Below are 12036 nucleotides of genomic sequence, written 5' to 3'. Positions count from 1 at the left end.
TCTTCTGGAGTCTGTCTTGTCTTCTGTAGTCTGTCTTGTCTTCTGTAGTTTGCCTTGTCTTCTGTAGTGTGTCTTGTGTAGTGCTCGTACACTGTGTAACAGTCGTTACTGTCACCTGTCAATTAACACAGGATTTGTGTTCTGGAGTAGGCTATGCACAAAAATTCACAGTTTGTTAATGGTCGCCTGTCAACACAAGCTTTGTGCATTCCAGAGTAATTCGTGCACAAAACCACTAGAATTGAAATGAAAATGATCAATATTTATTTACTGTTTCGTGCTTTTTTTTCGAGCTTGCTGATGCATGCTGTCCAGCGTTGTCCTGGCCGCAGGTTCCTAGATACATCGCCCATGAGCCAAGAAAAATGGTTTTTGTCTTGGCTGAAAAAAAACAAAAAATAGAGATCACCGCTGCTACCTGCTCAAAAAAAATGTGAAAGCGTTGACGCCTCCTCGACACTGGTCGCCTTTCAAATTTGGCGCCATGGTTGTTTTCTCGTTGACTTGATTGGTTATCAATTAACTCTTATTTTACCCTCACTTCATCCCAGCAACGATTTCGAGTTTTCAAATTTTCCTCCATGGATCGTTCCTGCCCACTCACTGAATACTTGCCCAGTATAATCACGCGTTCATTGCCTTTCGCTTCTCAATTATTACCTAATTGCCTCTAATTTATCATTCTTTTTCCTATCTCCTGGTTAAGTATAGGACACTTATCACTGGTCACGTGATTGCTCATTTCGAGTTTTCTAACTTGGCGCCAAGCTTTGGCTTTGTCCATACTTCCAGTTTTTCAAACTTGGCACTACGCTGTAGCTCCTACTTTCAGCGTTTTCAAATTCTGCGGCACTTTTTCTCTGGCCCAGCCACTTTTTGGACATTTTTGGCTGCAAATAATTATCCGATTATGAAATTTTCTTTTCAAGCAGCATCCTCACATCATCCTCTGCCAATTACACAACCAATCGTATGACACTATCTCTTCTGAGTTGCCCACAACTGCTGCGGACACGATCCCCGGCAACATAGCCTAGTAAACTCACTTTATTAAAAATGTTGTAATACAGAACAAGGCTTATGACTGGCTGAGTTGGTATTGACTCACCTTAACACCAGCCAGAACACACAAGAAGACATGAGCTCAAGAGGCGGGACTAACAAAAATTTATTTGAAGATTTTGATTATTTGATTTGTGAGTGTTTAACGTCCCAAAGCGACTCGGGCTGTGAGGGACGCCGTAGTGGAAGGCTCCATAAATTTCGACCACCTGGGGTTCTTTAGCGTGCACTGACAACGCACAGTACACGGGACTCTAAAATTTTGCCTCCATTGAAATTTGACTGGTGCGGCCAGGATCGAACCTGCATCTTTTGGGACAGCAGCCGAGCGCCATAACCACTGAGCCACTGCGGCGGCATCTTTGAAGGAAAGCCGCAAAAGAAGACCCGCGAAGAGATACAAGCACACAATAACCCAAAGCAGTGAAAGGGCGAAGTGCAAAAAAGGTCACTGGCATACTAATGAATCATCTAAAAAAGCAAATTCCTTACAGTGAAGGTTTTCCGATGGCTTAGCCACACGTGTCCTTAGCCTTACCGATGTAGTAAGCCTCAACTATCTCCCGACAGATTTATCCCTTCCATAAACCACTGATGTGTCGTGGAAATTAGGCGTGCAAAGAGACAGTCATCCTCAGATTTGCATTCACAAGATTTAGCGTGCAGTGCTAGATTAGAATTTGCCTTCCCCCTATAGAGTGAAAGTGCTGTCAGGTGCAAATTCAGATATCTGCCCGTCTGCCCATATTAGTTGCAGCCATAAGTCAGTGGAATGCAATATACTCCATTACTTTGCAAGTGGTGAACCTTTTTTTGTGACACTGTCCATTGTGGACAAGTACCCAGTTTTATCAAGCCTTTTTAATGGCGGCACAAAGGCCTCCTGTCTTGCACTTCGCTGTTAAGACAACAGCAGCATTACGCTTTCCCACGACTTTCTTGAGACTGTGAAATACTGTGGAGGTAAGGTGTATCAGCATCATCGGAGTATGTGCTCCTTACCCTCGAGCGAGTGAAAACATACTATGACAGGTTGTTGAGATGGGCAAGTGGGAACCCAGCTGCTTGGAAACCTGCTACAAGAATGCGTCCTCAGCAGTGATGGCATGACTTATCTAAAGCTGATGTCATGCACACGATTGCACACCCATCAAGTGTTTCCATCTTTACTGACCTTGACCAGCGACAAATACACCTCTTCACCATCCTTCCCCAAAGAGTGGTCCGACTCGTAGCTAAAAAGAGCCTTCCCCGATCTTTAGCTGTAGCCCCGACAAACATATTCGTCCACAAAGCGCAAGTCTGCATCAAGAAACTGCTAACGGTTCTGCTTAGACAATTCTGATGTAAAAGACAGGCCTTGACCGCATGCCTTAAAGACGCCTAAAACATCTTGTGCCAACTTATCTGAGCCTTCTATGTCCAGAAAAATTACAGTCATGAACATAACGAAATGCTACTATGCCAAGGTCTTCCAAACAGGCCTCTAATGCCTTATCGACTTTAGACAAAAAAAATGTTGCTGAGCAAAGGTACGACCTGCGTGTAAATACCGCCCTGCCAACTGACAAATGCGGATTTGCAGTAAAAGGACAACAGCCCCAAGAAGCCAGCAGCCGAAATCACGCAATCATCTGTAAAAGCATGTTCTTTGTTCACCCTGATGCAGTTTGCACATGCCTCAGAGGCCTATCATGTGACAATGAATAGTGCAGGCCCTCCATGTCGATGCTCACTGCAGAGCACCTGCCCACGTTGCTGTCCACAAGAAACTAGAACTCCACAGAACTCCACTTTTGTGAGTTGGCCAGGCGGTATTTACATCAGAAATCAGGCATATGCAGAGGGTCCCAGGTTGCACTGTTCCTCCGCGACATTCTTCTGTCCAGAGTCGATACCGCATCAAAGCCCTGTTTGGAAGGCCTCGGCATAGTAGCATTTCATTATGTTGATAGCTACCTAATTTTTTTGCACAAGGAGGGCTCAGATAAGTTGGCACAACACGTTTCAGAAATCTTTAGGCATGTGGTCAAAGCCTATCTTTTACGTCTGAATTTCACTAAGCATAACCGTTTGTGGCTTCTTGACTTAGATCTGCGCTTTGCGGACGACCACATATGTTGGCGCCAAAGCCCAAGATCAGGAATCCTCTTAGCTACGAGTTGAACCACTCGAGGCTGGTGAAGGACAGGTTGGCAATCACATGCATCACGACCGCTTTATGAAAGTCATGCCATCACAGTGCTTAGAATGCATTCTCGGAGCAGGTTTCCAAGCCAATGGCACCTGTCAGTGTGTGTTTTTACTCTCTCGAGGGAACGGAACACCGTTCACATGATGCTGACGTAGTTAAGCAGCACAAAAAGACGGGCTCTATACCTTACATCCACGCTATTTCGCACCATTTCAAGAAAGTTGCACCGATGTATGATGTTGCTGTTGTCTTGACCGCTAAAAGTAAGGTAGGAGCCCTTTGCTTCTTTGTTCAAACTAGACTTGATACAACTACAGGTAATCGTCTGCTATGCACAGTGGCAGATAAAAAATGTTCACCACTTGCAAAAGTAAACTGGTTTTTTGCATTCCACTGCCTCTTAGCTGAAACTACTATGGGCAGACAAGCAGATATCTGGATGTACGCCTGGCTGAGAACACTTTCACTCTATAGGGGGAAGGCAAATTCTAATCTGGCACTGCATGCTCAATCTTGTGAATGCAAATCTGAAGATGACCTGTCTCTTTGCACGCCTAATTTCCACGACACATCAGTGGTTTATGGAAGGGATAAATCTGTCCGTAGATAGTTGAGGCTTACTACATCAGTAAGGCTAAAAACAAGTGCCTGGCTAAACCGTCGGTGAACCTTCACTGTAAGGAATTAGTTTTTTAGATGGTTTACTAGTACATCAGTGCCTTTCGGTTATTTTTTGCCCTCTCACTGCTTTGGGGTCTTGCATGCTTGAATCTCTTTGTAGGTCTTCTTTTGCCACTTTCCTTCAATAAAATTTCAGTTGTTAGACCAGCCTCATCTTGTGCTCGTCTCTTCTCCTGTTTTGTGTCTTTCGGCTGGTTTTAAGATGTAATACTGAAGGCCGAAAGAAAGCCATTTTAGAGTCAAGTGCACTTATATTGGCCACAGCTATAATGAATGTTCATTTATAACAAAAAATAGTGCTTACTTCATTATTTATGCATGAAGTATATGACACTGCATCAAAATAAAAAAAGGACTAAGCCTCTAACCCTCATGGCGAAACTGCAGTTACAGCAAACGAAAGGGCACCATAAACATGCCCCACATGCAAAAGCTTGCTCTACAGGCCAATGCAGAAATAAGGTCAGATTACTTCCCAAACTGCATGACACTGGCACGCAAAGTAAAGATTGTGACAGGCAATAAAGGAGCAACAAAAAAGCAAACTGTAGGTAGCAGCCAATTTCATGCAGACAAGCTACAAGGTCAGGCCAACATAGGTGTAGAAGAAATTTGAAAAAAAAGACAAAACAAGCACATAGTAATTTTTAAGGTTTTCACAGCCCTTTAAATGGCAAATACTTTCCTGAAAAAACATCACAGAAGCGGCAATTTTTTTTTGGAAATCAATTTTTTTCATGTACTTCATTATTCTTGAAGCATGGGCGGGCATAGAGTAGTCAGATTAGTGCATGCGTTCCTAAGCAATGCCATGCCAAAAACTGTACTTACAGAAAAAGCTTGCCTTACTGAGTGAATACCACTGGCCATCCACTAATTTCCCAGCCTGCTCCAGGTCCCTGGCAAAAATCACACGCAACTTGGTGGCTTGCACAACTTCCATGCAACTCTTGGTCTTTAGCTGGAAAAACATTGAGGGATCAGTGAGATATAAAATTTTACATGCATCGCTTTGTTTCAATGACCGACTAAGAAAGAAAAAGCGGTTTCTGTGAGCGCAACTATTTTTTTCACACTAGCTTTCTACAGTAAACCACGTTTGTCGCGACCTAATTCACACTGACTTGCTGCACGGTCCCAGCAATACTGTGTATAGCTCTATGGTTTCAAATGCTTGATAGCTCTGAGCCCTTGGGCTTGCACTCGTTAATGCAGAAAACTTCGGAAAGGCCAACCAGAGCTTCGAGCTTTAAGCCATAGGAATTCAGAAGCTCAGTGGTCTGTGGGAGAACTTTTGGCTGGGTGACACAGTAGCAAATGCTGCTCCAGCTACTTTCACTCCATTGCAAAAAACTCGCACAGCAGAGACCTGTCCTCCATTTTGCATTGCAGAAACAATCACTGAAATTTAAAGCACGCATACTAAATGCACACCTACCTTCCAACACAGCTTCATAATAAAGGGTATAATTATTGGAATGAAATACCAGTCAGTACATGTAGTTTTCAGTTTATCCAAAAATATAAGCAACCGACAAACAATAAACATTAAGAGAAATAAAATAACCAGAATTGTTTAAAAAATCTGTCAGAAGAATTATGTGACATCTACTACACTCCAGCAGTTCTTTGCCCTTGTGCACCTTCAAACCACACTTTCTTACAGGCACATTTGCACAGAAATTGGGTTGAACCTGATCTTTAAGAATCTTTTTGGTGCAACAGTAGGGAGAAACAAGGTTTTACCCAAAAACGAAGCGCCCTACACATTGCATCACAAGCCTAGATGGTGCACTTGAGTTACCTCTTATGCTTATGGAAGACACAGGAACAGAGATCTCTTGACTAAATCAAAAAAAGAGGAAGTGCAACGCATGTGTTCTGCAGAGAAGATATAAGCAATACCACACTAAAACACTGGGAGGATTACAAGAGTAGGTGAATGCATGAATGGGTGGCAATCAGATGGCTAAGTGAGATTAGGAAATTTGAGGAAAAAGGGTGGTAGCATGTGGCAGAGGACACAGTTACCTAAAATGAACTAGAGAACCATTGTTTTGCACTAATTTTAACAGCACATTCACACGACAGACAAAATCACTAACTCCAGGAACAGACTGAGCATCATGCAACTCAATGTCAATCACCATTGCAAATGGCTACAGCACCGCAGACTGCACATGAGGAAAAGTAGACATATTTTTGCTCTCAACTTTGAGCAGCAGTCAGCTGCGCTTTTAGGAGCAAAGCTCTAAAGTACGGCAGCATTGGCACTTTGTTTTACTGACATGAGGGTGCTTGTGAGCGTGCAAGTCCCATGTTTGTTTTGCACCAAATGTGTTAATTGCAAGGTATGTTTAACTAAAGAGGGGCATCTAACATGGGCATCAGCTCTTCATTACTTCCCTTCTATATCCCTCCCTTATATCACGGTTCAAGTGTCCACCAAAATGTGAGACAGTTACTGTTACATTTCCTTGAATTTTCCTTCAACTAATTTTAAATTTTTCAAGTATACAGCTTTAAGAAGGTAGAGGTACAAACTGTGCAGTATACCCATTTGCTATGGCAATAAACCAGCAATAAATATGTGCTGACAGCAGCTTGCTCAGTGCATTGCAAGGATGCTATATCATACAAGGATTGGTGTCATCGTGCAATGTTACATTACTGACTGACAATTTGGTCTCTATCAGAAATACTGGTAAACCATCAATGTAGAGCACAATGTTTTTAAAGGGATAAATGAACATATAGGTCCTTTTCGAGGACACATATGCACACCAGGGAACAGGTGTGCAATGTCAAAGCACGTTTATGTTAACAGCAGCTGCGTCAAGAGCTACATCAGCGACTATATTTTGTACAAGTCTACAGTTGCGGTAATTATAAGCTGAGGCACTGCTGTGAAGTGCATGTAGAGTTTCATGCATTTCTAAACCTAGCTGCAAGCCTATATTGAAAATATTTTTCTAAATAGGCAGCTAAGATATGCATCACTGAAAAAGAATAACTACCATGAACGGATCAGGAGGGATGACACAGCCGAAGGCAGGAAGCACGCATGGCCCAATAGATGCTGGCCGCTGGCAACTGGAAATAAATACATCCAGAGCAACAGCTGTCAGTGGCTGTAGCCATGTCATGAATGACAAGAGAGGAAATCGTCTACTGCTTTAAAAACTAAACTTAGACGTAATATAAGTAAATAAAAAACCAATGAGCTAGCCCATGACAAAACAAATGAACAGATTTTATGTAATGCACCCATATACATTCTTTGAGAAGAGTCACAATGACTGTTATAACCACACTGAAAGATGAGCTGGCTGAAATACCGCACACCAATTTGAATATAGGATGTGCAGGTTTTCATTAATTCCTATCATGGTGCCTTGCACCAATGTCTAGGTACTAAATTGAAAGTCGCAACCAGTCTGCCTCGGTTAAATGAGAAGAGAGAATGGAAAAAAGCATGCCTTCACTAGCAGGAAGCTTGATACCTCGCAGCACAGCTTGGCATCATAGAAAAATTGCTAGCGCATTTAACAAATCTGCATACAATTAAAAACTGCACAATTTTGTCGACTGGCATTGCAAGTAAAGGCAAGAGAAACAAAAAAATACCAAAGAACACTCGTGAGTGCGGCGAAGGGAGGTCTGTGGGTAGGATCCCGTGCCTGGGAAGAGTTCCGAGCTCGGAGAATCGCCGGCACCACAGCTGATGACACGCAACCAAGAATAAATAACAAAGCGAAAATAAGTAACAAAAAAACCATCGACAATGGCGAACGACTTGAATGCGGGCCGCAAAAGCGAGGGATATAGCAAAAAGGTAGAGATCCTAAATTATTCTGCAGTTGCATCTCCGACAGCTCGCAGTTCTCAAGAGAGGAAGCATCAAGGTTTACAGCTCAGGAGACGCAAGATTGATCTAACTTTGACATAACACTGCCTCAAATCGTGTTCCACTGGGGAAGCACAGACAAGTTTACAAATGACAAGGCGATGAATATGAACTAGCCTTTCGCATGCGATCACTGTCTCACAATTTAGTATGACGCATATTAAGGCACAAGCACTAATCCGATGAGTACTAACCCTGAGCAAAATAGTGCGGTGTCTGATCGCAGCTGGCCTAGCGCGAGCGCTCCGCCGCGCGGCACTTCTCGCTCATCGTCTTCTACGCAGTGCAAATCCATGCTTTTGCACCGAGTGTCGAAACGCTAGCAAGCGAAAGCGTAACTCTGTTGTGATATCTGGTGCCAATTTTATTTACCACGGCACGTGAGTAATAAATGCACATAAAGACAATGAGAACAACACTTGTCATGCAGGATATAGGCCCTGCTTTTTTGGCGCCGCATTATAGCTGCGGCAACCGCAGGCGGACTGCCTCCACTCACATCCCTATATAGCCGCATACAAATAGCGCGTGTGAATACAGATCATTAGCAAAGAAACGCAGAGCGGGACTCACCGGCCATGCGATTCATCCAGGCTTAGTAAAACGGCGCAGGAGTCTTCGTTCCCCTAACAGATGAAAAGACGTTGCAGCACTCTTTCTTCATGGCTTACCCGTTGAAACTCGCCAATGTTCACAGGCCGAAATCCAGGTCGTTGGCTTCCAAAACACACTCCTGCTCACCTTCCTATTGAATGAGTTCTTCACACGTGTCCGCCGTACAAGTAATCAAGCAATGCCTCAAAGAGGCAAATAATACAAAACACGACGTATCGGTTGCGCTGCAATGGCGCCGACGGCTGCGCTTTCGTGTCGGTGAAAATTTGCAACCGACAAAAAAATTAGTTTTTTAAACCATGAATACTTATATTACCTTCACAAGAAAGACACTGCATTTATTTTAAATTATTTTTATATTATTTAAGAATACTAAAGCGCTTTCAGTTACTTTTTCTGGTATGTCGTTTGTAGAAGCTGCGATCCTGTGATCCCCTCAAGTGACCCGGATGCCTAGCAGACGAAGGAGCAGACGACGGAGCAGACGACGGTATTGACAGAATGCAATTTCGTTTGATGCCAGATAAAATCACTAAGTTGCGACAAAAACAGCGAAGAAAAGCGCCGTATCTCATGCTGTTGAATATCGTGGATAAGTTGAACGCAATTGGCACGATGGAAAGTAGCTGCTATGCAATAATTTGCGCGACACTGGCACGCTCACCGGAGATCATGAAACTTAACAGCTTTATCGGTGACCAGTACAAGCGGAGTGCTTTGATATCAACTGCGTTACGAAACTGCGTCGATACTTGCGTCTCACTTATCTAATATGCAACAGCGGCTAGCACTCGCCGCATCCTGATCGCGTGTAGTTTAACAAGCAAGAGCCCACTAGCGCATCGAAGCAGGCGTGTTTTCGAGTTCGTATCGTTACGATAAATACGAGTTGTTTCGGCACGTACTGGAGTTGAAGTTCTCAGCCTGTGCGTCACGGCCGGTGACGATGGCGTCGCGGACGACCTTAACTAAGACTCGCCGCAACGCAGCCGATAACCCAAGCATATGTGCGTTAAAGGTTGTTCACCAGTAGTGCAAACGTGGGCATAAAGTATTGCTCAGTCGCAGCGCCAGTCGCTCGCTTCTCGATTTTCCAGCCTTCTGAGTGAGGTCGCAAGCTGTTGGGCCAATCAGTGAGCCAGCGGGAGTGAGCGAGGCGAGCTTTCGGGAACGACGCCGCCCGCGGGCGCGCCGGGCAATGAACTACGCGCTACCCCCCGGCTGCCATAGTCGTCGCTAAGCCTAGCCGGTTTCGCATCGATGCAGCAGCTGAGTGCACTTCGAAACTGGCTAGCGCTGAGGTGCTGCTCTCGTCATCGTTTTACTGTGAACCTCGTCTCATAATAAAACAAAGATACGCTCGGTTTCCGCGACACCTTCAGGAGCGGAGCCAGCTGAGGCCAGGAAAGCCGCGATTGAGCAGCAGCAATTAAAGGCGCCGTGGGGAGACATTTGTTTGTATTCCTGTTATCGCTTCTACCAACGACTCGATATTGGCAAACGATACTCCATCCGACGGCTTAGTATGGACTTGAACAAACATTACTGTCGCATTTTTCTGACGCTGGCGGCCGGTATTCAGGCTGGCGTGCCGCGCCCGTACGTTATCATGTCTCTCAACTGTATGGCCGTGGTGCACATCAAAATCTCCAGACATCCTCCTTTTCGCTCGGATTATCATAGCACACAGTCACACTGGGACCAGAGTAGTTTAGAGGACCGAGCGCGGGTGCACAGGAGCTAGACTGTGTCAAAGCAGGCGAAACTCTTTAAAGCGCGCGGTTGATGTCAGTCCCAAGACTTTATTCTCATTTCGACCGAGAATCAAATCGGCTCAAACTCGCCGGCCGCCGCATTTCACCTTCGGCTGCATACGCTGCTGTCTATATTTAGCGACATTTTCGTGTCACCGTCATGAAATGTTCAGTGAAGGCAATGAACGACATCGTAAAGTATTTTTTTTTTGCTTTGCTATTTTATGATAAGCACCACGTCACTGCCGCTAAAAAAAATTCTCCGCCAACACTGCATCAGCGTTGGACTTAAGAGCGTTAGCTACGAGAGCTTCAAGTGTTTAGATCGGGGTCCTAGATCGGGGTGCTCAGCAAACGTGGAGAAGACAAAATACAAACATCTGAGGGCATTTCTTTTCGGAAACATTCGTTCTAAGATACAAGCAGCGTCATCTACATCAAAGATTTTGCACTACTATTGCGATTTACAGCCACCTTCGCTAAATCCGGTATGTTTCCTCCTTATATATCAGTTAACGAATTTTATAAACGTGTGCATTACAACAAGATGAATTGTTTGACCGCATCCGGAACACTCTGCGACAAACGATTAGGCCTTATGGCTGTCTGGAAGTCCCCGGAATGCACAGTTTGGGGGCGAAAAGGTCGTCGGTGCGAATCCCACACATATTTTGGGCTTCATCTAAATATTTATTTTATCCTCAGGAACATGACAAGTCAAATGACACCACTTCGATCGTTATGCGTCAAACGGGCGGCCCCCAAATTTGATGCAAATGGGGGTCCCCGGGGTTCCACTTCGATAGCCGCTATACTGGCATATGTAAAACGGATCGAAGGTATCTGTGACAACTGAGGCTCTACGCTCCCGCTGTTGCTATGTGATATAGTGTGGTAACTGTCTTGGCTAATTTGACCTTCCCTGCAGACAGACGTGTCCTTGACAAACGTAAGTAGTAAGAGCTGACGCTCTTAAAACTGAAACGCGCGGAAAAATGATATCGGGGTTGCCTTGAACATTTATACAGAGAACTGCGTGCATGTACACACATGCTGCCTTTGTGTAGCCGGATGGTTATGGCGAGTAATTTTCCCTGATTGACGATTAACGACATTCTTTTCCGCGACGCATAGAAGTGTCCTTGGTTTTTTCTGCGCATGTAGTAGTAGCGGTACATTATGTTACATGGCTTGAACATGTCACAGAAGCCAAGAGGACACTGACATTCAGTAGCGCCATTCGACTTGCGCACACCGATTGGTGTGCAGGCGCTGTCGTGACTGCAGCTACATGCCGCCACCGCAAGCGCGTGCGGATACGCAGGCACCGCTGGCTTCGTCGCTTGTGCATACAGCTTTTTGGGCTTTCAAAGCCGCATTATACTCTTGAGCATGCACTACTTTCATCACATTGTCATGTGGGAACAGAAGGGAATTAGGTGAGTGCTCGAGCAGTGCCTCTCCTCTAAGCCAATTCTCGTTCGGTGAGAGAGCCAAGTCGCGGGAAGCGAGTTGAAAACTCGATTCGCCAATGTGAATGAGCACTTCATTTCGCTCGGTGCCCGTCACCAACAGACCAGAGCACCTCGCATCCTCTTCGCGACTCGCCACAGTGAACGCGCTTTGAAGCATCTTTTGTCAATTTGATCCTATCGCTGTCACACGACCGCATGACAGTATTTCTAGAATTCTGCAGTAAAATAATTACCCTCACCAGGAATCTGTCGTATGACACATCCCACGATAGGTATGTATCGCGCGGCACAATCCACGACAGGTATCTGTCGCGCGACTCATCCCACGACAGGTATCTGTCGCGCGGC

At 44.9% G+C, this 12036-nt stretch overlaps 1 protein-coding gene across 2 annotated transcripts; it reads right to left on the bottom strand.

Moving 5' to 3' along the window:
• Positions 1 to 241: 241 nt before the first annotated feature.
• Positions 242 to 8713, bottom strand: LOC144103202 (uncharacterized). 2 transcript variants are annotated; one of them, XR_013308267.1, is made up of 5 exons: positions 8039 to 8120; positions 7565 to 7658; positions 6955 to 7030; positions 4769 to 4898; positions 242 to 381 (listed from the first exon to the last, which is right to left on the bottom strand). XR_013308267.1 is itself a non-coding variant. In XM_077635985.1 (5 exons), exons 1-5 carry the CDS (start codon positions 8431 to 8433, stop codon positions 257 to 259), a joined length of 441 nt encoding a protein of 146 aa, XP_077492111.1. In that variant the 5' UTR covers positions 8434 to 8713; the 3' UTR covers positions 242 to 256. The 2 variants fall into 2 exon arrangements, 1 of the variants encoding a protein (XP_077492111.1); XM_077635985.1 differs by lacking the exon at positions 8039 to 8120 and adding an exon at positions 8418 to 8713.
• Between the last annotated feature and the right edge of the window lie 3323 nt (positions 8714 to 12036).

This window comes from Amblyomma americanum, chromosome 1, assembly GCF_052857255.1.
Source record: "Amblyomma americanum isolate KBUSLIRL-KWMA chromosome 1, ASM5285725v1, whole genome shotgun sequence".
Lineage (NCBI taxonomy): Eukaryota > Metazoa > Arthropoda > Arachnida > Ixodida > Ixodidae > Amblyomma > Amblyomma americanum.
Note: the sequence above shows the minus strand (reverse complement) of the source record. Positions and strands in the feature narration are given on the sequence as shown.

Excerpts from the sequence above, each read along its gene's own strand:
- LOC144103202 (XM_077635985.1), bottom strand. Across the intron at positions 7,031-7,564 it reads GCACTCACGAGTGTTCTTTG|TTGCCAGCGGCCAGCATCTA; the intron begins GTATTTTTTTGT and ends ATTTATTTCCAG. Across the intron at positions 4,899-6,954 it reads TCCCTCCTGATCCGTTCATG|CTAAAGACCAAGAGTTGCAT; the intron begins GTAGTTATTCTT and ends ATGTTTTTCCAG.